This window comes from Pseudophryne corroboree, chromosome 1 (assembly GCF_028390025.1).
Source record: "Pseudophryne corroboree isolate aPseCor3 chromosome 1, aPseCor3.hap2, whole genome shotgun sequence".
Classification (NCBI taxonomy): domain Eukaryota; kingdom Metazoa; phylum Chordata; class Amphibia; order Anura; family Myobatrachidae; genus Pseudophryne; species Pseudophryne corroboree.
The window spans coordinates 1,029,607,770-1,029,635,397 of NC_086444.1; the positions used below are offsets into that span (position 1 = coordinate 1,029,607,770).

Genomic DNA, 27,628 nt, shown 5'->3' on the forward strand with positions numbered 1-27,628 from the left:
ATGCTATATTTCAGCATATGATCCACCTCCATCTTTATATATTATTTTCTATTGATATGATAAGTATTGATTTAAAATATTTTATTCTTATGCTTGTTTTATAGCAACCGGTTGCAACATATTTTTGTGTTATGACTTTGCTTCCATACCAGTTTTCACTTGTGAAAATAGAGCAGAATCTCTCGAGAATATTTGTTGCTCTCTATCCGGATAGATTATAGTATATTATGTACGCATCCACAGGCATACGCGGATCCCACTGCCAGTGGCATAACTATAAATTTTGCTCCCCCCTGTCAAAAAAGTTTCTGGTTCCCCCCCCCCCATCGCATTCGCTGCCCAGCCTTTCATGACCCCCTTCCTCACTGCCCAAACTGTTGTGCACCTTGTTCCCTGTCATGTCCACCTTCCCTCTCTGCCCACTCCTGTCACTGGTCAGTCTGCAGTGCCCCCTTTCCCTGCACCCCAACCGGAATGTTCCCCTCACCATACACACCAGTCTGCCGTCTACTTTAGGTATGCCCTACCAAGTATCTACTGTAAAGTTCAATTCACTTACAAGAAAAGCAATACCTAAACACACTGTGGTTCGGACCACTGCGGCCGCTAAACGTAAACAATAACATCTATGATGTGTATACACGCCGACACGCTGTGCGCACAATGCAGCGATACGTGTGGCTGAATACACCTTATTCCCCCAAACAAGAATGGAATGCGACACCAGTAGTTAAATGTTATGTTGTGGTCCAACACATCAACAATATTTACTCAAAAAGATACAAGTAGAAAATACAGCAATATTACAGAGAAGAGCTACAACCAATAGTACATACGTTTGTTCACCATCGCTCCCGGATCCAGGTCTCAGTCAGTCTTAGCAAGATGACCTCCAGAGAATAGACTGGTGCCTGGTCAGGGAGCCTCTCTTTTATACGATGGGTCCAAAATACAATACAAAAGGAAATGTAAGCTCCTCTTCCATAGGTCATGGGGCAGGTCATTTACAGTACATGAGGGTCATAGGTTGGTTTGAAGAAGTGGGTGATGCTTGGTCCAGGTGTGCTTGCAGGTCTCCACCACCGGGTTCCTGACGAATATCAAGAGTACAGTATCTACAGTATTGGCAAATATTACAATTCTGCGCATATCTATGCGCAGAAACATGTGATTAACTGCACTTAACAATCGGTATATAGATCTCAAAATACTGCACATCTGGATACCAAACACTAAGTCCTAACCTTGTTCTGTCCCCTCACATCCTGTAAAGCTGGATATCTCCATTGTTCTATCCTCTGAGTAAATGTAACTTGCTGGCAATGTGTGTGGAGACTATGTGTAAATTGTGCACTATTTGAATTGAATATTAAATATGTCTTTGTAGCTTTTCTGTGCGTATGCGTTGCTACCATATATACTCATACCACGCGCCAATGCGCAAGGCTCGTGAACCAGTGCACGTGGCATGCGGTTATGCGTACGCACAGCGAAAACGTGCACGCACAGAGTCCACTCTGTGTGGGGTTTGCACGTGAAGTGTGTGTATATTTTCGACTTCGACACTTCCATGTCTCCGCAACTGATCCCCTGACTGCTCCGTCCCTTCTTCTGATTTTAGGCTGCCCTGTACCCCTCCTATGTCCCCCACTGGGTGCCCTCCCCTCGGTTTCCTTATTTGCCGATCTCCTCATACAGCTGATACTTTCCCATGAAGCTAGTGCAGGTAACCATGATAATGCCAGGGGAAGCACTCTACCACGAGCGGGTAGCTGGGCAGGCCTGTCAGCAAGAGAGCAGCAGTGGATGTCAGCAAGAGGGCAGCAGTGGAGCAAGATCTCCTTCCTCCTCTGCATCTTACCCTCTTCCAGGGCAGCTCCTGCTCACTCTCCCTCGTGCCTTTCCCTCCCCTCTGTGCAGGCAGCGGTACTCTGGGAGTGAAGGCGGGTCCGCAACATGATGTCCTAATGCGGCGTGACGTCCCCCACACATGCAAGGCTCCTCTGGGAACAGATTTAGTTGGCGCCCTCAAGCCACCGCTGCATCTGCGGAGGCCACTGCTGTATTGCTGCTCGCTGCTTTTAGTATTTATTTGATCACTTTAAAGTTATTTGATCATATAATTAGGGCCTGGATATTTTACATTTCTCTTACGTCCTAGAGGATACTGGGGACTCCGTAAGGACCATGGGGTATAGACGGGCTCCGCAGGAGATATGGGCAATATAAAGAACTTTTAGTATGGGTGTGCACTGGCTCCTCCCTCTATGCCCCTCCTCCAGACCTCAGTTAGATCCTGTGCCCAGAGGAGATAGGGTGCATTACAGGAAGCTCTCCAGAGTTTCTCTGAAAGAAAGAATTTTGTTAGGTTTTTAATTTTCAGGGAGCACTGCTGGCAACAGGCTCCCTGCATCGTGGGACTGAGGAGAGAGAAGCAGACCTACTTAAATGATAGGCTCTGCTTCTTAGGCTACTGGACACCATTAGCTCCAGAGGGAGTCGGAACGCAGGTCTCACCCCGCTGTTCATCCCAGAGCCGCGCCGCCGTCCTCCTCGCAGTGCCGGAAGATAGAAGCCGGGTGAGTATAAGAAGAAAAGAAGACTTCAAGGCGGCAGAAGACTTCAGATTTTCACTGAGGTAAGCGTGCAGCGGTAACGCTGCACGCCATTGCTCCCACACGCTACACACACAGAACAGGCACTGATGGGCGCAGGGGGGGCGCCCTGGGCAGCAATAAACCTCCGGACTGGCATATAAGGACACATTAGGCTGCTGGGCAGTAAATGCAGAGATCCCCCGACATTTTTTGAAAATTGAAGCGGGACCGAAGCCCGCCACTGGAGGGGGCGGAGCTTGATCCCTCAGCACTAACAGCGCCATTTTCTCCACAGAAGCTGCAGAGAAGCTGGCTCCCCGGACTCTCCCCTGCTGAACTCGGTTACAGAGGGCTAAAAAGAATGGGGGGCAATTTTAAGGCGCAGTGAGTGTATACACATTGGTTATATATATAAAAAGCGCTATTTGGGTTTTATTCCAGTGTCAGTTGGCGCTGGGTGTGTGCTGGCATACTCTCTCTCTGTCTCTGTAAGGGGCCTTGTTGGGGAATTGTCCCCTTATAGATATATCCCTGTGTGTGTCGGGGTGTCTGTACGTGTGTGTCGGCATGTCTGAAGCGGAAGGCTCGTCCAAGGAGGAGGTGGAGCAGATGAGTGGTGTGTCTCCGTCGGCAACGCCGACTCATGATTGGATGGACATGTGGCATATGTTAAATGCAAGTGTGGCCTCATTACATAAGAGACTGGACAAAGCAGAGTCCAGGGAGAAATCAGGGAGTCAATCCACGGATTGGACTGGGTCACAGGGCCCTTCTGGGTCTCAAAAACGTCCCCTATCCCCAATAGTAGACACTGATACCGACACGGATTCTGATTCTAGTGTCGACTACGATGAAGCTAAATTGCACTCAAGGGTGGCAAAAAGTATTCAGTGTATGATTATTGCAATAAAAGATGTTTTGCATATCACAGATGACCCCTCTGTCCCTGACACGAGGGTGCGCATGTATAAGGAAAAGAAACCTGAGGTAACCTTTCCCCCATCTCATGAGCTTAACGAGTTATTTCAAAAAGTTCGGGAAACTCCAGATAAAAAACTGCAGATTCCCAAAAGGGTTCTTATGGCGTATCCTTTCCCTGCACAGGACAGGGTACATTGGGAATCCTCTCCCAGGGTGGACAAGGCTTTAACACGCCTGTCTAAGAAGGTGGCGCTACCGTCTCCGGACACGGCAGCCCTCAAGGATCCTGCTGATCGCAGACAGGAGACTACTTTAAAGTCTATTTATGCGCATACAGGTGCTTTGCTCAGACCGGCAATAGCATCGGCATGGGTATGTAGCGCGGTTGCAGCATGGACAGATAAGTTGTCAGCTGGCCTTGATACCCTAGACAGGGATACCATTTTATTAACCTTATCTCACATTAAAGACGCAGTCTTATATATGAGGGACGCTCAAAGAGACGTTGGGCTGCTGGGTTCCAGAGCCAATGCCATGGCTATTTCTGCGAGACGAGCTCTATGGACCCGCCAATGGACGGGTGATGCAGACTCAAAGAAGCATATGGAGGTTTTACCCTACAAGGGTGAAGTGTTGTTTGGGGAGGGGCTCGCGGACCTGGTTGCCACAGCTACTGCGGGTAAATCTACCTTTTTACCTTTTGTTCCCCAACAGCAAAAGAAAACTCCACAGTATCAGATGCAGTCCTTTCGGTCGCATAAGTCCAGAAGAGGTCGGGGCTCCTCCTTCCTTGCCAGTGGTAAGGGTAGAGGAAAGAGAACACCTGCTTCGGCTAGTTCCCAGGAGTAGAAGTCCTCCCCAGCTTCTACAAAATCCACCGCATGACGCTGGGGCTCCCCTAAGGGAGTCCGCACCAGTGGGGGCACGCCTTCGACGTTTCAGCCAGATCTGGATTCTTTCAGACATGGATCCTTGGGCGATGGAAATTGTCTCCCAAGGCTACAAGCTGGAATTCGAAGAGGTGCCCCCTCGCCGATTTTTCAAGTCGGCCTTGCCAGCTTCACCCCCGGAGAGGGAAGTGGTGTTAGCTGCAATTCAAAAGCTGTGTCAACAGCAAGTGGTGGTCAAGGTTCCCCTGGTCCAACAGGGAAAAGGGTATTATTCAACCCTGTTTGTGGTCCCGAAGCCGGATGGTTCGGTCAGACCCATTTTAAATCTAAAATCCCTAAACCTGTACTTGTAAAAGTTCAAATTCAAGATGGAATCGCTCCGCGCTGTAATATCCAGCCTGGATGGGGGGGATATGATGGTGTCACTAGACATAAAGGATGCATACCTTCATGTCCCCATTTACCCCCCCCCCCATCAGGAGTACCTGAGATTCGCTGTACAGGACTGTCATTACCAGTTTTAGACGTTGCCGTTTGGGCTTTCCACGGCCCCGAGGATTTTCACCAAGGTATTGGCGGAGATGATGGTGCTCCTGCGCAAGCAGGGAGTCACAATTATCCCATACTTGGATGATCTCCTGATAAAGGCGAGATCGAGAGACCAATTGCTGAAGAGCGTGTCGCTCTCCCTGAAAGTGCTGCAACAGCACGGTTGGATTCTCAATCTGCCAAAGTCACAATTGGGTCCAACGATTTGGCTATCATTCCTAGGCATGATTCTGGACACGGAACAAAAGAGGGTTTTTCTCCCATTGGAAAAAGCCCGGGATCTCCAGAACATGGTCAGAGACGTGCTAAAACCAAAAAGAGTGTCTGTTCATCAATGCACTCGTGTTCTGGGAAAAATGGTGGCAGCCTACGAGGCCATCCCCTTCGGCAGGTTTCATGCGAGGACTTTTCAGTGGGACCTTCTGGACAAGTGGTCCGGGTCCCATCTACAAATACATCAGAAAATATCCCTGTCCCCCAGGGCCAGGGTGTCTCTCCTGTGGTGGCTGCAGAGTGCTCACCTTCTAGAAGGTCGCAGGTTCGGCATTCAAGACTGGGTTCTGGTGACCACGGATGCGAGCCTCCGAGGGTGGGGAGCAGTCACACAAGGAAGAAATTTTCAGGGACTGTGGTCAAGCCAGGAGGCTTGTCTACACATCAACATACTGGAATTGAGGGCCATATACAACGGCCTACGACAAGCGGATAATCTTCTTCGCGACCTACCGGTTCTGATTCAGTCAGACAACGTCACAGCCGTGGCTCATGTAAACCGCCAAGGCGGGACAAGAAGCAGAGTGGCGATGGCGGAAGCCACCAGGATTCTTCGCTGGGCGGAAAATCACGTAAGCGCTCTGTCAGCTGTCTTCATTCCGGGAGTGGACAACTGGGAAGCAGACTTCCTCAGCAGACACGATCTCCATCCGGGAGAGTGGGGACTTCATCAAGAAGTTTTTGCAGAGATAACAAGTCGTTGGGGAATTCCTCAAATAGACATGATGGCGTCACGCCTCAACAAGAAGCTTCGGAGGTATTGTGCCAGGTCACGGGACCCTCAGGCAGTAGCAGTAGACGCCGTAGTGACACCATGGGTGTTTCAGTCGGTCTTTGTGTTTCCTCCTCTTCCTCTCATCTCAAAAATATTGAGAATCATAAGACAAAGAAGAGTGCAGACAATACTCATTGTTCCAGATTGGCCTCGAAGGGCCTGGTACTCAGATCTTCAGGAAATGCTCACAGAAGATCCGTGGCCTCTTCCTCTCATGGAGGACCTGTTACAGCAGGGGCCATGTGTGTTCCAAGACTTACCGCGGTTACGTTTGACGGCATGGCGGTTGAACACCGAATCCTAGCTGGGAAAGGTATTCCGGAGGAAGTCATCCCTACACTGATAAAGGCTAGGAAGGAGGTGACGGCAAAGCACTATCACCGTATCTGGAGGAAGTATGTATCTTGGTGTGAAGCCAAGAAGACTCCTACGGAAGAATTCCATCTGGGCCGGTTTCTCCACTTTCTACAGACAGGAGTGGATATGGGCCTGAAGTTAGGCTCCATTAAGGTACAGATTTCAGCCCTATCTATATTCTTCCAGAGGGAATTGGCTTCTTTCCCAGAAGTCCAGACGGTTCTGAAGGGAGTCCTGCACATCCAGCCCCCCTTTGTGCCCCCAGTGGCACCGTGGGACCTTAACGTGGTGTTAAGTTTCCTGAAATCTCACTGGTTTGAACCTCTTCAAACAGTGGAATTAAAATTTCTCACGTGGAAGGTGGTCATGTTATTGGCCTTGGCATCTGCAAGGCGGGTGTCCGAATTGGCAGCCTTGTCCCACAAGAGCCCTTATTTGATTTTCCATGTGGATAGAGCAGAATTGAGGACACGTCCTCAATTTTTGCCTAAGGTGGTTTCTTAATTTCATTGTGGTGCCGGTGGCTACGGGGGACTGGGAGGACTCCAAGTCCCTTTATGTAGTCAGGGCCTTAAAGATTTATGTAGCCAGGATGGCTAGGGTTAGGAAAACAGAGGCTCTGTTTGTCCTGTATGCGGCCAACAAGGTTGGCGCTCCTGCTTCTAAGCTGACTATTGCTCACTGGATCTGTAACACGATTCAGCAGGCTCATTCTACGGCTGGATTGCCGTTACCAAATTCAGTAAAGGCCCATTCCACTAGGAAGGTGGGCTCTTCTTGGGCGGCTGCCAGAGGCGTCTCGGCATTACAGCTTTGCCGAGCAGCTACTTGGTCGGGTTCAAACACTTTTGCAAAACTCTACAAGTTTGATACCCTGGCTGATGAGGACCTTGTGTTTGCTCAGTCGGTGCTGCAGAGTCATCCGCACTCTATAGTTGTTGCTTTTATAAGGGTTATGTTACAGTTAGAATCGGTCTTTGACTGATACTGTTTTTTGTTTATACTGTTAACTGGTTGCATATATTCCAGGTTATATGGTATGATTGGTATGGGCTGGTATGAATCTTGCCCTTAGATTAACAAAATCTTTTCCTCATATTGTCCATCTCCTCTGGGCACAGTTCTCTAACTGAGGTCTGGAGGGGGGGCATAGAGGGAGGAGCCAGTGTACACCCATACTAAAAGTTCTTTATAGTGTCCATGTCTCCTGTGGAGCCCGTCTATACCCCATGGTCCTTACGGAGTCCCCAGCATCCTCTACGGACTAGGAGAAAAAGATTTACCGGTAGGTTTAAAATCTTATTTTTTTAACATAGTGGGAAGCTGTCTTTGCTGATTGGGTCATGCTGGGAGATTGCTCCTCCTTGCCGGGGCTTTTGGCCAGTACTACAGGTCAGAGATTGTGATTTGCTGAAAACAGGAACACTTACTGGGTGGGCAAGCAATAACTAATTCTGTTTGTTGAGAAGTTGAAAATAGTAATCAATCAGTTTCTAGGTATCATTTAACCATACAAAATGATAGGGACAGACATACATTGGAGGCTCAGAGATGATATCTAAACTAATTAATTTCTATTGGTGAAATAAATAATGGAGACTGTTACCAAGAAACTAATTGTGCATATAGTATAGCGAAGGATCTAAGAGAAAAGTAGAGACTTTTTTTTTCAGCAGGTGATATTTAGTAAATCAACTACCAGGCAGGTTAAATTGCTCCAGTTCTTAAAGGCCTGTGCCCAACATATTCTAACTAAAGTGCACCAACAAAATAGTGGCCACTTACCTGTTCTGAACTGTTGGTTGAAATAATTCGGTTTTACCAGTTAATATCATTACTAGTGACTGTGTGAAGATGAAGGAAATAAAAATTGTATATTACACAAAGTGGGAGTTAGGGGGTAGGAGGGTTGGTAGTCTATATAAGTTTGTTTTGTGTTCTTCATTAGGTTACATGGCCTCTTTGTATTGTATTATTGTTAATATTTTTACTAATATGTCAGTTGCAATAGATATAAGGGGGGCAATTCAAATGTTTTCATGGGTGGAGATAATTGATGGGCAACCGATTGAGCAATTCAGTTTTTTTTTTTGACGCCCATTAATTATCTTGCTTGCCCCGGCCAAAAGCACTGGATATAGCAGCGTAAAGCTGCTAAACCCGTCTAAAGTCTGGTTAAAGCGCCCATACCACAGACTACTTTTACATTTCTGCTTGCACAATGTTTGAGTGAATGGCTTCATCAGTTCCCATTACTAACAGCCAGGATAAAAACAATAGAATTCCTCCCTAAACATATAAGTGTGATATTGATATTTATCTGAAATCCTCATCTTCATCCAAAAATTCAACTTTATTATGTTTAATACATAATCCCTACCCATATTGAAGTATTTCATTTTCTAACAAGTGTCCTTAAATAATATTTACCACACCTACACTATAGGCCATAGGGGTATCCTTGAGCTGTCCGTAAGGTGAGCCCCCTTTCCTTTGGAGAAAAAAAATCTTCCTTGGGTGGAAGTATTGATGGGAAAAGGATTCTTCTGAACCCGCCATTAGTATATATCTGTGTAAACCTATTACAAGTCTTGCAATAGAGCAAATCCAGATGAGCCTGTGCTACATACTCGTATTTGACATAATAGAATACATATTTGCAAAGGAACATATCGCTCTTTCTAGCCAGGATTGGAATTACTAGGTACATGTAGGTCACCTTAAGGTCAGGTAGCTTAAACATACATAATAGTCATGGCATGTGGCATGTAGTGGGTAACAAGGGCTTGTGCATGCATTCGGGTAGTCACAAATTGTAGTAAGTGCATGCATGAGGCCTAAACAAAGTGGCTTGGGCTGATCATGTCCAGCATACCAAACTATGAAGGCTCGTTATGGGGGAAAAAGCGGTATCAGCGCTGTTATGTGCACTGATACTGCTTCTCCCCCATGTATTATTGCAGAGTCGTGTGCTGAGTGACAGGAGTGCTATGCGACCCTGTCTATATTGGCGTTGCTATCTACAATGTCAAAGTCGGAAAAATATCACGCTACACATTGCCATATTTGCACCTCATGCGTGTCCCCGCTGCGCGTGCATGAGCTCTCCCGTGCGTGCGCATACTCGCTGTTGCGTGCACCCGCGGGCGCACGGTATGCGCATTTACGGTAGAGTTTGTATACGTCTAGCGTGCGACTCAATCGTAACATATTTTAACCATATAATGTATTTTGTAGATTATGGTCCCTTTGATAGAATCTGAAAGTTTAGTTAATGTAGCATGTTCATAGACAAAGAGATCCCTCTTTGTTTGATACGAAGGGTCAGACAGGGATTATACAGTGGTGTTTAGTATCCATCGGAAGAGTATTTAATTAGCAATATTCCGGTGTTGGTTTGAAGCGGATTAATCGCTCGTGCGAATAGTTATGGACATAAGAAGTTTATGAACATTTACTGTATTTGCACTTTATTACCCATGCGGCGGGAAACCCAGTTTCCCACCCACCTGAGCAGTTAGGAATAGTCACAGCCCACCTGTATGAATCAACCTATGACCTTTTGTTATAATGCGAAGACGAATTCCTGTGTCCAATGAACAATAAGAATATAGGGACCATTGTACTGTATTGTGTGTAGTGTATAAAAGGACAAGCCGATCTGGGCCAGCTCTCTACTCTCTTCAACGGTTCTCAGTGCTGATAATCGGGAGCTGGACATCCAGAAGGCGCATGCGATTGTTTCCCTTTGTGCGTAAGTTTCTCTGCAATCATATTGTCTCTTATTTAATGTTATAAGCCATTCTCTCTCTCCTTCCCCCTTTACACGTAAATTGTATCTTTATTGTATTTTATGTGTAGTGATTTGGTTAGGTATTTTATGTTATCTTGGTAGTGTATAACTTGTATTGTATTATTCTTTTGCAATTGAACGTTCATTCATTTCCTTAAAAGGCGTTAGACCCTTAGACCGGTATTGTGTGTTCATTATATTGCAGAGGGTAATAGGAGCGTCTCTATCGCTCAAACAGCTTTAGTGTAAACAAGGTTAAGCAGCGTTATATCGCTACAGTGTTTCAGTACAAGGTCTACAGTATAAGAATATCCTTTCTGTGTGTTACATTCAAGGTCTACTGATTGTTATCTCGTGAGCGTCTGCGCCGCTCGTGATCTCCTCGTGGTCTCGAGCGTCCGCTACGCTGATAGCGTAGCATTACGGTAGTTGCTCACCTATAGTGTGCCCGATACCAACAGCGTATTCTCGCGAGCGTTTGTGTCGCTCGAGCGGCTCGCTCCCGATACAGCGTCCGCTACGCTAAGGGCGTACCCTTACGGTACCTGTGCGTCAATTGCGTACTGTGTCTCTTAACCTCTTTATAGTGCGTTATATAGGATAAATATTAGGCTTTAACAATTGGCGGCTCGTCCGTCCTTCACATATCTGCACTAGGTAATTTCAGCAGACATTATCGGTCAGCAAAGGGCGGGAGGTAATATTCCTCGTAGTGCTGACCAGATAAGCGTCTGCTTCGCTTAGTAAAGGGTGCTGAAGGAATCCGGAACCGGAGGTAAGAACAATACGCTAGTGTCTTTTAAAACTGTTTTTTTTCTGTTCTGTCTTGCGTACGCACGCACGCATATATCTGCATTTCTTTTCATTCGTGTATTTTCACATATCACTCTCCTGGTTGCCATTTCACAATTGATAACGTGCTAAGAAAGATTTGTTGCTATTAGTAGTTAAAGAGTAAAAGTAATACATTAAGGGGTAATTTGTAAAGCACGCACACAGCTTTGCCTAAGATACAAGGAGAGACCTGTGTGGTGCTCGGTAGATGAATACAATTAAAGATCATCTACATTGATAAACGTGTTAATTGTATTTCTGTGGACATATCTGGCTGGCATACACGTGTTTCTAACAAAAGGGTGAGACTAGTGTACGCAACACAAAGGCCGACGCACGTAGCGTATATTACGCAACAGAGCGTCCGGGTACGCCCACATAATTCAAATCACACGATAGTATTATTTTTAACAGGCGAAAAGGAGGCAACGCGATAAATAGCGCAAGTCAATTTTAGTGTCCAAAATTTTAAGCTAATAGATCCTTCTCCAATTTGCGACTCATCTGGTCTAGACTGTTTACTGAATGAAAGGAATTTCTGCGCAGAAATAAAAAATTAAAGTGTACATGTGGTGAGTGTTTGTATATATAAGTTTCTACAATTTTGGGTTGAACCACAAGAAGTCGAGTTCTCGTGAGGTACATACATGTAAGTGACGTGCATGGTGGCTTGGGAGGCATCCCTTGTTAAACATAAATTTGAGCATTAGAGTATAGCAGACCAGGAGGTCTACTGTAGCACAGACCAGGAGGTTCAGAACAGACCAGGAGGTCTAGGTACAGCAGACTAAGAAGTCCGCTATAGAGAAAAGTAGCACAACACCAGGAACGGTTGGTGCGGAACCCATATAGGCCATTAAAGCTCTGGCTGAAGGAATTCGCAGCCGAAATTTTCGATTCCACTGGTCGCTCCGCACATAAGATTAGTTGCTTATGTGCAGAACGATTGTACCGCACGTAATTGTGTGCATTAGTTAGTAACCTGACCAGTACCACTTGCGTACGAAAGGGGTCATAAACGCTATTTGTACACTCTAACGTGATTTGTGTAATTTTTTTTATTTTAAGGGAGGTTCGCTGGTCACTCGGGAACTATCCAACAACCGATACTTGCTGGGGACTGGTAGGTCCAACACGCCCCAGTAAGTAAAGGTTCATAGGGGCCCTAGGTTGGGTACAGCAGCTCTGAATCAGTGATTGCAGTACTGGCCAACGTGGGCGAGGAGTGAGTGGAGTACTCGGTAAACTTCGCCGCCGGCCTGCCCCGGACATCTTGGTTTTTGTAAGGGTTCGCTGAAGACCCTGATTTGAAGGTCAGAGGTAGTGAAAGCAACGCCTGCAAGTATGGGGGCCAGTTGTTCAGGTAGGGGGCGATCAACCTCGGTTCAGGTTGATTCAGTAAACCGGCCAATCGGGTCGGCAAGGTATGTAATGTGTGAAAAATACGGTTCACACACAGAGGTTTTATGTGATGAATGGGAAAGGATGACTGTGCATGACGGGGAAAAGTTTCCCCGGGTAGGTAGTTTTAGCCCAGATGTGTTACAAAATCTAAGGAGAAGGATATGTCTTATTAAATCAACAAAGAGACGGATCAAACATTATGACTACTTACAGTTATGGCAACAGGAGGGTGAAATACAGAGAGGATTGGCTCAGGCGGCTGGATCTAACCCTATCAGGAAACTGATAGCTACGGCACCACCGCCACCTTACATAACGGGAGAGAAGTTGGTTGCAGAGAATGACGCACTAATGTGTAATAAACAGGCACTTAGTAACTGTATAAATGTTAAGGATAATATGAATAAGATGAGTAATGCAAATATTAACCCGTGCAAGTTGTACCCTGTTTTAAACTTTCCCCAGGAGTGTGATCAAGAGGACGAGTCAACAACACTATCGGCACTCTCTCTAGCAGCCACCATATCAGAAACAGCAGTGGGCACGACCCAACCCGTAAGATTAGTATCCAAGGCCCCTAGCGGAGGGACAGGTGAGGTCGTATCAACGGGTAAGTACGGCACCATACACTATGCTGAAACCATTTCACCACAAGCTGTAGAATCTACTCAGAATGATGTTATTAAACTTAATCCCGTTAGGGTAATAGCAGTGCCAAATGGGAAAACGGATACTTCAGGAGTTACTCCTGTCAGAAACATTGCCATGCACTGCCCATTTTCCCGAATGGAATTAAGAGCAATAGTGTCTGAATTCCCTGATCCTAGGAAGGATCTAGTTGCTAGCCAGAAATACATTAGAGATCTAGGGAATACTGTAGAGCCCAATAACAAAGACTGGCAGATATTGCTGAGGGCATGTTTACCCTCCAATGTCGACTCAGCACAATTCTTAGCTGACTGTAAATTAGATGAAGATGTACCCCTTACGGATGTGTACAACCAAGACAATGTAAAGAGGATAAATTTACAGTTAAAAGAGTATTTTCCAGCTGTAGTTAAATGGAACAAAATTTTCTCCATTAAACAAAAAGAGTCAGAAACAGCTGCTGAGTATTTTCATAGGGCACTACTGGAAATGGCTAAATATACAGGCATAGAAGACATTAAGACAAATGCCAATCATAGAGAAGTAGCAGTATCTGTGTTAATGGATGGTTTAAAGGAGGTATTGAGGACAAGGGTACAGACCACGCAACCATGTTGGCGAGGTCTGTCGGTGGCTACTTTGAGAGAGGCTGCTATTGATCACGATCGGAATATCACCAGACACAGGGAGTCACAAAGTGATAAGTTAATGGCCGTAAGTATACAGGCCCTGACCACAAGGCAACCTTTGTATAAATCTCCAAACCCTGTGGGTAAGTCAAATGTGGTAACTTGTTATTCCTGTCATAAAGAGGGACATTTTGCACGAGACTGTAGAGTGAAAAACACACAAAAATCATATCAACCCCCTAGACAACGACATGACACACGAAATTGGGATCAGGGACCGCAGAGACGGAGTCATGAGCCACATGCAGGGGAAACAAAAAGGTATCCCCCAAAAAGAGACTGGCAAGTCTCTGGTAGTTCCCATTTACCCCCTTCTCAAGTAGTTGCTGCCAGCGCGATTCAGGGAGGTCACCATACCCAATAGGGGTGTGGCCACACCTGTAATCTGCAGCCAGTGAAATTGATTGCAAGCCTTGGAAGTGAACCCGAGGTCACAATCGATGTAGCTGGTAAATCATTAAACTTCCTTGTAGATACGGGGGCGGCCAAATCAGTGATAAATTCGACAGTGGGCATGAGAACCACTGGTAAGACAATTCCAGCCATGGGAGTAACGGGAGTAGTCCAGCACTACCCTGTTAGCAAACCAGCAGAGATTACAATAGGGCCTTTGCATACCAAGCATTCCTTTTTGCTGGCGGCATCGGCACCGACTAATCTCCTGGGAAGAGATTTATTGTGTAAAATGGGGTGCGTCATTTATTGTACTCCTGAAGGTGTATTCTTAGACATACCTGAGAATCACGCTCAGGAAGTGCGAGACATGCTAGACTCCCCATCAAAATTAATGTCACATACTGTTATGATAAATAGGAATCCATCCCAGGTAGAAGAAATGACATCCCAAATACCAGAGTCACTTTGGACTAAAGATGGACAAGACACTGGATTAATGGCAAACGTAGCTCCAGTAGTTGTGCAAGTAAAAGATGGCAGGATAGCTCCAAAAATCCCACAATACCCTCTGAATCCAGAGGTGGAGTTAGGAGTATACCCCGTAATAGAGCGCTTGCTACAACAGGGCATTCTGGTAAGAACATCCAGCACTGCCAATAGTCCCATCTTCCCTGTGAAAAAGAGTGGGGGGAGGGGTTACAGGCTAGTACAGGATCTAAGGGGGATTAACAAAATAGTTGAGAGTCAGTTCCCCGTAGTGCCAAATCCAGCTGTCATCCTTATGCAAATCCCTCCCACTGCCAAATTTTTCACTGTTATTGACCTCTGCTCCGCCTTTTTCTCGGTACCCCTGCATCCTGACAGCCAATATTTGTTTGCATTTACATACAGAGGAGTCCAATACACATGGACTCGATTACCGCAAGGTTTCATAGACAGTCCAAGTATATTTTCACAGGCTTTGCATGATTGTTTACAGTCTTTCCAACCAGAGAGTGGATCAATATTGATACAGTATGTGGACGATTTACTCTTGTGTTCAGATTCACTGGAAGCGTCCCTGAAAGATACGAAACAGCTCCTGTTTCATCTTTCAGACACAGGACACAAGGTTTCCAAAGACAAGTTACAATTATGCCAGCCTAAAGTAAAATATCTGGGACACTGTCTAACACAAGGACTGAGACACCTGACCGCTGATAGAATTCAAGCAATTAGAGACATGACTCTGCCACAAACCCAGCAACAGATCAGAACGTTTTTAGGAATGTGTGGGTATTGCCGTAACTGGATCCCAGGGTTTTCCATTCTAGCATTACCGTTGCAGGAGATGGTCTCATCAAACAAACCTGATCGGATTTCGCATACAGACGAATCCGAGATGGCATTTGAGAGACTTAAACAGTGCCTAACGCAGGCGCCAGCATTAGGTATGCCAGACTATGGGAAACCCTTTGACCTGTACGGAACAGAAAGTGCTGGTTGCGCGGCAGGCGTCCTAACCCAAAAGCACGGTGATGCCAGCAGGCCGGTAGCATACTACAGCGCTCAGCTAGACACGGTAGCGCGATCCCTCCCCACATGCTTGCGAAGTGTCGCTGCGATAGCATTGCTAGTTACAAAAAGCGAAGATGTAGTGCTAGGACACAACCTCACAATTCATACACCACATGCAGTGTCAGCCTTGCTGAATTCTGCCCAAACCAGGCCCGTCTCATCAGCGCGGTTTACAAGATGGGAATTGGCATTAATGGCCCCCGTAAACATCACCATAAGGAGATGCAGTGCATTAAATCCTGCAACATATCTCCCAGGTGTGCCTGGACAGGCACAAAGGGTGGAGGATAGGAGTGATGGGGAAGGAGGATTTAATACAAGGGATGACACACATGATTGTATGGAATATTTGACCCAAAATTTCACGGCAAGGCCTGACATCAGTGACAACCCACTGGAAGATGTAGATTTTACTTTCTACACTGACGGTTGTTGTCACAGACAGACGGACTCGGGAGACTTGTGTACTGGATACGCAGTCGTAGATGACCAAGGCACCATAGAAGCAGAACCGCTAGGCCCACCACACTCAGCACAAGTTGCTGAACTGGTTGCCCTAACCAGAGCATGTGAATTGGCTAAGGGAAAGTCAGCCAATATCTACACCGATTCTAGATACGCCTTCGGGGTAGTCCATGATTTCGGAGCCCTATGGCGCCTCAGAAATTTCATGACGGCAGCTGGTACACCGATAGCACATGCAGCTCACATCAAAAGGCTTCTAACAGCGATACAGGAACCCGACAGAGTGGCTGTTATCAAGTGTAAAGCACATACATACAGCCAAGACCCAGTATCACTTGGTAACAGCCGAGCAGACGAAGCTGCTAAGTTAGCAGCTGGTACCCCCAGACAGACAGACACCACACAATTGATGGTATTCAATACCATCAACACACAGAAGTTGTGTGAAATGCAAAATTTGTGTTCCACACAGGAAAAGGCAGTTTGGAGGTCAAAAGGATATGGCCAGGAGTCCTCAGGACTCTGGACAGATGGACAGGGTAAACCAGTGGCACCCAGAGCATACCTTCCATGTTTAGCTGAAGCAGCACATGGGCTGACTCATCTGGGCAAGGAAGGAATGTGCAAGTTGGTAAGAGCATATTGGTGCGCCCCAGGATTCTCATCCCATGCAGGTAAGAGAGCAATGTCATGCCTTACCTGCTTGAGGAAGAACATCGGAAAGGCAATACCAACAGAACCATCTCATATCCCACCTACAGGCGGCCCTTTTCAGGTAATACAGATTGATTTTATACAATTACCCCCTTGTCGAAATTTGAAATATGTACTTGTTTGTATAGATGTGTTTTCAAATTGGGTCGAAGCATTTCCTGCGGCCACAAATACCGCTATGTTTACTGCTAAGAAAATTGTGCAGGAATTTGTGTGTAGATACGGTATCCCTAGAATAATTGAAAGTGATAGGGGTACCCATTTTACAGGTGATGTCTTTCAAGGAATGTGTAAGTTGATGGGAATTGATAGTAAGCTGCACACTCCGTACCGCCCCCAGGCGAGTGCGAAAGTAGAAAGAGTGAACAGCACTATTAAAAATAAATTGAGCAAAGTTATGGCAGAAACAGGATTAACATGGCCAGAAGCTTTACCCATTGTACTATACAGCATCAGAACCACTCCCAGGTCCCCTCTTAATCTGTCCCCCTTTGAAATTCTGTTTGGTCGACAACCGCATGTTATGATTAACCCTGAGGATGATTTGAAGTGTAACAATGAAGTGACTGTAAAATACCTGGTTAACATGAGTAAACAGCTAAGGAATCAGAATGACAATCTGAAGTTAATGATTCCTGATTTGCCAGATAGTAAGTGTCATGACATTGAACCTGGGGATTATGTAATGATACGGAATTTTCTACGCTCAGGTTGCCTTATTGACAGATGGGAAGGACCATACCAAGTCTTATTGATTAGCACGACAGCATTGAAGGTTGCCGAGAGAGAGACTTGGGTTCATTCGTCCCATTGTAAGAAGGTTGCTGATCCAGAGAGGTCCCGTGATAAAGAGCAGACGGTAGAGGAAGTTGTATCACTGGAGTGTCTGTTTCAGGAGGATTGAGACGGCACCTGAGCATTGAAAATAATAAGATCGGAGGCAGTTGTCGATCCCCTGTTCCCTTTTATTGTTTTTCTCCACTTCCCATCCCATCTCCCTCAATTATTTCTTTCCCCCTTCTCATTCTTCTCCATTTCCTCCTAAAAGATGGACTTGCCCCAAGAGACTGTGATCCGGATTTTCCTGTTGACCATGATGTTGACCAGAGCAGTCTGTTCCGGCGAGAGTACCATGGAGGTCGAGAGAGGTTCTGGAATGGGTTCTGATGACAAAGATGGAGGCGTATTTTTCCAAGAACAACATAATCAACAAGCAAAGGCGAGTATCAGAAAACGATCCGATAGCATTGACCATAGAAGGAATTGTGAAGGATTGTTAGCTGAAGAAAATTGTATCTGTAGGCATTGTGACAATGTAGTTGAGGATGGGTGCATCAAGAAATGCCAATCCAGTTTTAATATCCATATGGATAGGCATCCATTGAGTGACTATCACTCCTTAGTGGGTAAAGTACTAAATCAGACAGACTGTTGGGTATGCTCTCAAGTACCTCAAGGTCACAGCAAGTCAGGACTAGTACCATTTCCTTTTACGATAGGGGAGGTACTTGAGTTAAGTGGTGGGAGGCCGGTGGACAAGAGGTTTAATATCTTTAGTCCTCCTAGTTTGAATCTCCACCAATACCATGTGGATAGGTCTTTAGTGTGCTTTAACATTTCCAATCCCCGAAAGCCGGGAAATTGGGAAGTGTCATGGAATAACAAAACCATGACATTCTCACATAGAGCCGACGGATTGCCTACAGATACAGAACTTATACGCCGCTTAGCCGGTAGTGGAAAATATTTCCGATATAGGTATACCCTAGGAAGTAGGACCATGAGAGTTGGAGAGGTATCACCAGGATACTGTGCACATATCGTACAAACTGATACGTGTACTAAACAGATGGGAGAATTAGGGTTAGGAGATTTCATATGGAAAATGTGTAATATGGTAATGTCCTACTCCGTCCCATATGTTCTCCCCGATGATGCATATTTCATATGCGGGAGGAAGGCGTATAAGTGGCTTGCCCCAAACTCAGAAGGGTTGTGTTATATTGGAAAAGTACTGCCTGAGGTAATGACCGTATCCCACACTAAAATGAAAGATATTCACCGCGGTGCCCAAGCTCCTTATACTCACACTCATTACGAGCACATCGTTAAACGCCACCTAATAGAAAGAACAGAGCATCCGGCCTCTGACCTAATCCATGAATCCACCGGGATTCAGGTTCTACTCGCGTTAGACATCACTCGCACCGCCAGAGGAGTGTTGAATTATAAATACATATCAGCGCTTGCAACTTTATTAGACAATATCACTGAAATATATGACGACACTTTTAGGTATACCGGAAGGGAGCTCCAAGCTTATAAAAACAGAACTGGTTCAGCATAGGATGGTTCTTAATTATCTCACAGCAGTGACAGGCGGATATTGTGTCACACTGGCAACGCAGTACGGCGTAAAATGCTGCACTTATATTACGAATAGCACCGAGGACCCAGTCGAGGTCATAGACCAAAAGATGGACGACATTCTCCAATTAAAGTGGGAATTCCGCAGGAGACACAATCTCACCCTTGCTGCTGTGGGTAATGAGCTGACCGGTTGGGTGTCATGGTTGAACCCACGAAATTGGTTCTCTGGTTTAGGAGAATGGGCTCAAGGAATTATAATGGATGTAGGGAAATTTCTTCTGTGTATCTTGGGTGTTGTCATATCGATTGGTTTGATATTCAGATGCGTTCAGGCTTTAACGAAGTGTAAACGAAGTACTAAGGTGATGAGTTTAAGGAGTGAGGACATTATAATTCCAATGGATTTGATTTATGACCCAACGATAGAGACAATGTTGTGATGAAAATGTGATTCCACGGTCCGTTTCTTTCACCCGTTTCTCCTTTGTTTCTCTCCAAGGTAAAAAGACATCCGCTTGGAAGAAGAATTTGACAACCTTTTACACAGACAACTGATGGACTATGCCATAGACCCCCCATATCCCTAGTACCTTTAATTTTACGCTAGCCCAACACTTTTTGTAAGTCTATGGACATTGATAAAGCTTTGCTTGCGTTTATTGGCAAAAGCACAAAGAGACTACAGTCAACATGTACATCAAGACAAGACTTCAGACAAGACTTCAATCAACAAATGCATATTAACCTCACATAGAATATCACTGCATTTACCATAATTGTTTCTTATCTTCATCTCTACAACCTTCAGGTAATGACACACATAGTCGATAGGGAATACAGGCACAGATATCAGCACTCACATATCCCCCCCCATTCATGTATCATCAACTAAAATGTGCTCCCCCATTTTGTTGCAACCAAAAGCCGAAAAGAGCTCGGTAAAGTTTGACAGCCCATCCACAGACCCTTAATACGGGATAAGAAGGAATTCAAATGTATACTTCGCAATACCTCGAAGCTTGATTTTAAAACACGTACGGCACGATGATACATGACCCCCCAAACATGGATTCATACACACATGCTTCTGCTATCTCACTAGGTCATACCCTCTTCCCACCTTCTTCTCTCCTCCCTTACCCAATCATAGAAATGTATTTACATATGACATATATTTTTCTCTTTTTGAAATGTTTTAGGAAGTGGCAGTTATTGGTGACTGCCAAAGGGTGGACTGTCAAAGTCAGAAAAATATCACGCTACACATTGCCATATTTGCACCTCATGCGTGTCCCCGCTGCGCGTGCATGAGCTCTCCCGTGCGTGCGCATACTCGCTGTTGCGTGCACCCGCGGGCGCACGGTATGCCCATTTACGGTAGAGTTTGTATACGTCTAGCGTGCGACTCAATCGTAACATATTTTAACCATATAATGTATTTTGTAGATTATGGTCCCTTTGATAGAATCTGAAAGTTTAGTTAATGTAGCATGTTCATAGACAAAGAGATCCCTCTTTGTTTGATACGAAGGGTCAGACAGGGATTATACAGTGGTGTTTAGTATCCATCGGAAGAGTATTTAATTAGCAATATTCCGGTGTTGGTTTGAAGCGGATTAATCGCTCGTGCGAATAGTTATGGACATAAGAAGTTTATGAACATTTACTGTATTTGCACTTTATTACCCATGCGGCGGGAAACCCAGTTTCCCACCCACCTGAGCAGTTAGGAATAGTCACAGCCCATCTGTATGAATCAACCTATGACCTTTTGTTATAAAGCGAAGACGAATTCCTGTGTCCAATGAACAATAAGAATATAGGGACCATTGTACTGTATTGTGTGTAGTGTATAAAAGGACAAGCCGATCTGGGCCAGCTCTCTACTCTCTTCAACGGTTCTCAGTGCTGATAATCGGGAGCTGGACATCCAGAAGGCGCATGCGATTGTTTCCCTTTGTGCGTAAGTTTCTCTGCAATCATATTGTCTCTTATTTAATGTTATAAGCCATTCTCTCTCTCCTTCCCCCTTTACACGTAAATTGTATCTTTATTGTATTTTATGTGTAGTGATTTGGTTAGGTATTTTATGTTATCTTGGTAGTGTATAACTTGTATTGTATTATTCTTTTGCAATTGAACGTTCATTCATTTCCTTAAAAGGCGTTAGACCCTTAGACCGGTATTGTGTGTTCATTATATTGCAGTGGGTAATAGGAGCGTCTCTATCGCTCAAACAGCTTTAGTGTAAACAAGGTTAAGCAGCGTTATATCGCTACAGTGTTTCAGTACAAGGTCTACAGTATAAGAATATCCTTTCTGTGTGTTACATTCAAGGCCTACTGATTGTTATCTCGTGAGCGTCTGCGCCGCTCGTGATCTCCTCGTGGTCTCGAGCGTCCGCTACGCTGATAGCGTAGCATTACGGTAGTCGCTCACCTATAGTGTGCCCGATACCAACAGCGTATTCTCGCGAGCGTTTGTGTCGCTCGAGCGGCTCGCTCCCGATACAGCGTCCGCTACGCTAAGGGCGTACCCTTACGGTACCTGTGCGTCAATTGCGTACTGTGTCTCTTAACCTCTTTATAGTGCGTTATATAGGATAAATATTAGGCTTTAACAACAAGATGGCATGCCGATATGCAGGGCATTGTATGAACAGTCAGTGCCACTGACCGTTCTGACACCTGCAGCTATTGATTTTGACAGATGCAGGTGTCATTGCCCATTCACCATAGCAGGGACATCGCTGACCCTCGCTGCTGAGGCAGCCAGCTCCAGACTACATGTGAGTCCTCGGGATAGTAGGGAGATCTCGTGCATGCCCAGAGACGCCGGCTGGGGGAGAGAGACAGAGCATCAGCACTAGGCTGATGTGCAGTGTGTCTAGCGGGGATCGCTGTAGGAGGAAGGGGCTTCACTCCTCCTCTCCGGCAGACAAAATTTTAATACGTCTTGTCAGTGTGGCTTCCTTCTTTACCTTGGTAATGAGGCGAAGCAGGAAGTGCCACGATAATACATTTCCCCCTCTGTGTTAATTATGCTGCTGTGGTGATGTGACAACAACACTTGCAGCTGTTAAAATCATTAGATACTTTGCCCCGCACATTGGTGCGTTATCTTACAGATATCAGCGCCGATATAGACAGTCATGGAGCACTCACTGTCACAGTCATACATGGGGGAGAAGCAGTATCCGTGCACATAATGTGTGCTGATACTGCTTCTCCCCAATACCGACACCTCTTGCATCATCTAGCGCACAGTGCAGAGTTTAAATGAATCTGTTGTGTCATTTTAGCTCCTCCATCTTGAGTGAGGTATACAGTCCTCTTTTCTATGTCCAGCCGCCGCCACCGTGACACAAACCTGGGGGGTTATTTACTAATATTCGTGTTTTAGCCGTTTTTAAGGGTGTTTGATCTCGAATGGTATCGGGTGCATTTTGCTGCAACTTTTTGAATCCTGATACGGTCATTCACTAAGCTGCCGACTTTTCCAAATTCGTATTTTCCGATGTCGATGTGATACGTAATGTCAGGCAGTGTTTTACGGGAGTGATGAGTAAAACACTGCCTGACAAAACACAAGGAATCCCGGCCGGATCTGTGAGATCCGTGCAGGGCTTCATTGTGTACCTTAAAAAGGTGTTTAAATTGTTTAAAAATCTGAAAAAAATTGCGTGGGGTCCCCCCTCCTAAGCATAACCAGCCTCGGGCTCTTTGAGCCGGTCCCGGTTGAAAAAATATGGGGCAAAAAATGACAGGGGTTCCCCCATATTTGATCAACCAGCACCGGGCTCTGGTCCTGGTGCCAAAAATACGGGGGACAAAAAGCGTAGGGGTCCCCCGTATTTTTGGAACCAGCACCGGGCTCCACTAGTCAGAGAGATAATGCCACAGCCAGGGGACACTTTTATCTTGGTCCCTGCGGCCCTGGCATTAAATCACTAACTAGTCACCCCTGGCCGGAGTACCCTGGAGAGGAGTGGGAACCCCTTAAATCAAGGGGTCCCCCCCTCCAGCCACCCAAGGGCCAGGGGTGAAGCCCGAGGCTGTCCCCCCCATCCAAGGGCGGCGGATGGGGGGCTGATAGCCTTGTGAAAAAAATAGAATATGTTTTTTTGTAGCAGTACTACAAGTCCCAGCAAGCCTCCCCGCAAGTTGGTACTTGGAGAACCACAAGTACCAGCATGCGGGGGGAAAACGGGTTCGCTGGTACCTGTAGAACTAATACAAAAAAAATACCCAACAAAAAACATTACACACACACACCATGACAGTAAAACTTTATTACATACATGCACACCTACATACATACATACTTACCTATGTTCACACGAGGCTCGGTCCACTTCTTCATGTAGACTCCACGGGGTACCTGAGAAAAAAATTATACTCACATAATCCAGAGTAGCTTCTGTCCTCTTTGTAATCCACGTACTTGGCAAAAAAACAAACCGAAAAAGCCGAACCACGCACTGAAAGGGGTCCCATGTTTACACATGGGACCCCTTTCCCCGACTGCTGGGACCCCCCTTGACTCCTGTCAAAGAGGGTCCCTTCAGCCAATCAGGGAGCGCCACGTCGTGGCACTCTCCTGATTGGCTGTGCTCTCCTGTAGTGTGATTGAGGCTGCGCACTGAAGATACAATGTAGCGCATAGGCGCTCCATTGTATCCAATAGTGGGATCTTTGCGGTCAGCGGTTGAGGTTACTCGCGTGGTTCGGCTTTTCCCCCCAGTTTTTACAGTAAACAGACCCTTTCCCATAGATAACCATGCACAGATCTCACTGATCCGTGCATGGTTATCCAAACTCGACTGGAAAAAGCAGGTCTATTTTTTTGCTGCTTTTTTTAACGATTCGCAAAAAAATACCCCCGCACTTGAGCACTCAGAGACTAACACCCAAATACGAATGAATAGTGAATACCCGTGTTGTATGAAATAACAGCCGCGTTTGACCGATGGTCTATTCATTCGTATTTCTGAACTTTGCCAATCAAACCATTACGAATTGCCCAAACACTGCCGAGATTTGTGCTTAGTGAATTCCCGTGTTGGGACTTAGAAAAAAAAACAACACAAATCGGACAAACTCGGATTTTTAGTAAATATTGGCCCTGGTGTCTGTCTTTGAACTGTGTATGACAAAAAGCTTTTCTTGCAAATCCGCTCAAACCACTGATGCTGTCTGTTGTTTGTGTTTTACATTACTCTGCTTTATATTAAAATAAACCAGTATTACTGGATATACAGTGATTATGGTCAGTGATAGAAAGAATGGCTGAGAACTGTACTGTAGTGACCTAAAGCCATATATTAATTTAAGGCCTCTAACCACATACTAGATTTGAATGTACAGTTTTAGTATAAACTGTAACTTGTACAATACAGTGAGAGTATGCTAACCTGGTGGATCTACTTAGCTAGGTATATTTTGCCAAGCTAAACATTCTATGTGGCCAAGTCAGCTGCAGGTGTAGGGTGCAAGTTGACATTACAACAGCGTAGAAACGCCTGCAACAGTACTGCATTTTGCACCCCTCATGGCCCGATCTCACCGCGAATTTGCACAGTTTTGTATGCAGCCCTATGGTGCTGCAAACAGAATTGTGCGAGTTGGAGCTGCCGCACTAACCCTTTCGCAGTAGGACAGACCCCTTTGTATTAGGTTGTAATGTTCATGTTATATGATCTTAGAATTTGAGGAAGCTAATATCTGCTTAGTGGGTTTGGTTTAGAATTGTTGTTAGTCCCTGATTCTAAGTAAGGCAAACAATCTTGCCTAATTAAATATGGAAATACTTGAAAATCTAAATCCATAGAGAGTGACATAAAATCTAAAGTTTGTTTAGGACCATTTATATGACACTTTTGGAGGCTCTCCCTTTTCTTCGCTGCAGTCACCTTGCTCACAAATGATGGGGTTCTTGGAGCTAGAGTGCCATCAGAATAGCAGAATTGATTTTTGGGGCACTTCCTCCATTAGATAACTCCTTTTGATGTTACGGTATCCATTATTTACAGACCCTTTGGTTTGTTTTAAACCATTGATGGTTACAGTTGTATGCACATGCAGATGGCAGGGACTGTAAGAAACACTGCTACTGTACTGAGCCAGTTTATCTCCCTGTTGTGTATGACATCACCACACATCGGGAGAACACGCATGAAACAGGAGCATGAGTGATGGAAACCATCGCAAATCCAGGCACTGAATGGCAAAAGCATCACCATCAGAAACATTGCCGGTAGTGCAATACAGCATGTACTATTAGCTAATCGATTACTTTTTGTATACTTTCTTTGCCCACTGATATATGTAGTAGTTTTTTTTTGTAAACTTAAATAAAGTTATTAAATAAAAATGATATGCATACGGGAAGCTAAAATCCAGGTGTGGATTGTAAGTTGTATTCAGTATGTTCTCCACCTATTTTACTTCTGGTTTAATTGAAATATACATTGTACCAATGTCTACACTGAAAAGAAGCGATGTTAGATAAGTGGAAATATGGAAAGCAAGTATAAGCCACATGCACTTAACACACTGTGCATGGGAAATGTGCTGCTTATTATAGCTGTACAGATACATTATTGTCCTAAAGAAACCGTTTAAGTATGTGAAATTGTATTTTAGAAGTTCAGTTGTAAAATAAAATACCTTTTATAAATGAGCCTCTGCTTAGCAATGTCCATGCATCCTACTGCAGTTGATTATTTGATGTTTTCTCTTTTATTTCAGACCATTAGATTATTACTGTGAATGACTGTATACTGATTACAATCACAGCATTCCAAAATAAAGCAGTCCAAACACGTAGAGATAATATCAGCTATTTTGGCTATTGAGTCATGCTAGCGAATAGGACCAATTGTACAACCATCATGTCAAACTCCTTTCCAGTCATATCGGTTCGGAAATAAACAGGACAGGATGAACTTTGGTAACTGATGATCGGCTGCATGGAACAAGGATATTCCTAGTAGACTTTCCAAACCTTGTCATTTGATGAATAGGTCAAACAACCAGACCAGCTGTGTGTGGGCAGCGTAAATCGATTTTGCTTTTGCAGGATTGGGGGGAAAGAAACAACCCCAACCCCCCCCACCCCCCCCAAAAAAAACAACAACTTATTTTGATGTAAACCGTATTGTTTTGTTTTTTGCATTAATGTTATAGTGAAAAAAAATGGAATCATCAACCATGTTTTAATGCTTTCTGACATTATTAATGTTATTAGGCTTTGATTTGATTTATTTTCCATCTTACAATAAAACCAATTTTTTACAGCTTATTCCTATTACATCTGAATATATGTAGATAGACTGAGAATACATAGGGGTATATGCAATTGCGGTCGAATTCCCTAAAATGTCGAAAAACGGGACATTTTTGCCCAAAAAAATAATTCGACAATGCAATTCAGTACTTTCCGTCAAAAAAACGGACTTTCCAAATTCGACTTTTTGAAATTCGACATTTGTCAAATTCGACATTTCTGCAATGGTACAAATGCGGCAATTCGCCAAATGTATATTCAATTGAAGTTTGGAAATTCGACAACAGTGCTTTTAGACAGTAAATTCGTCATTTTCAATCCGCCACACTTTGGTGACGGAATCTAATGAAAATTTTTTAAAACATGTTTTTTTTGTGTTTTTTTTTTTGGTAATAGCATATCTATTTATATTAGAAGGGATTAGGTACTTGGTTTGTCTATTTTGGAGGCACAAGTATTATTTATATATTTAAAATATATATATATATTTTTTAAATGGAATGGTAAAAATCCGAAAAAAAATTGCGTGGGGTCCCCCCTCCTAAGCATAACTAGTCTCGGGCTCTTCGAGCCGGTCCTGGTTCTCAAAATCCGGGGGGGGGGGGAAATGACAGGGGATCCCCCGTATTTTTAAAACCAGCACCGGGCTCTGCGCCTGGTGCTGGTGCAAAAAATACGGGGGACAAAAAGAGTAGGGGTCCCCCGTATTTTTTACACCAGCATCGGGCTCTACTAGCTGGACAGATAATGCCACAGCCGGGGGTCACTTTTATACAGCGCCCTGCAGCCGTGGCATTAAATATCCAACTAGTCACCCCTGGCCGGGGTACCCTGGGGGAGTGGGGACCCCTTCAATCAAGGGGTCCCCCCCAGCCACCCAAGGGCCAGGGGTGAAGCCCGAGGCTGTCCCCCCCATCCAAGGGCTGTGGATGGTGGGCTGATAGCCTTGAGAAAATTGAAAGAATATTGTTTTTTCCCGTAGTACTACAAGTCCCAGCAAGCCTCCCCGCAAGCTGGTACTTGGAGAGCCACAAGTACCAGCATGCGGGAGAAAAACGTGCCCGCTGGTACCTGTAGTTCTACTGAAGAAAAAAAAACCAAATAAAAAC

General features: G+C 45.0%; 1 protein-coding gene across 1 annotated transcript in view; it reads left to right on the plus strand.

The window, feature by feature from the left end:
• The window catches only part of LOC134922995 (storkhead-box protein 1-like), an 83,959-nt gene extending 57,301 nt beyond the window's left edge, over nucleotides 1-26,658 (plus strand). Inside the window, exon 2 of the mRNA XM_063920711.1 lies at nucleotides 25,982-26,658. Within this exon, the coding sequence (XP_063776781.1) occupies nucleotides 25,982-25,989 (8 nt within the window). The 3' untranslated portion in view covers nucleotides 25,990-26,658. The remainder of the gene's footprint in view (nucleotides 1-25,981) is intronic.
• The last annotated feature ends 970 nt before the right edge of the window (nucleotides 26,659-27,628 follow it).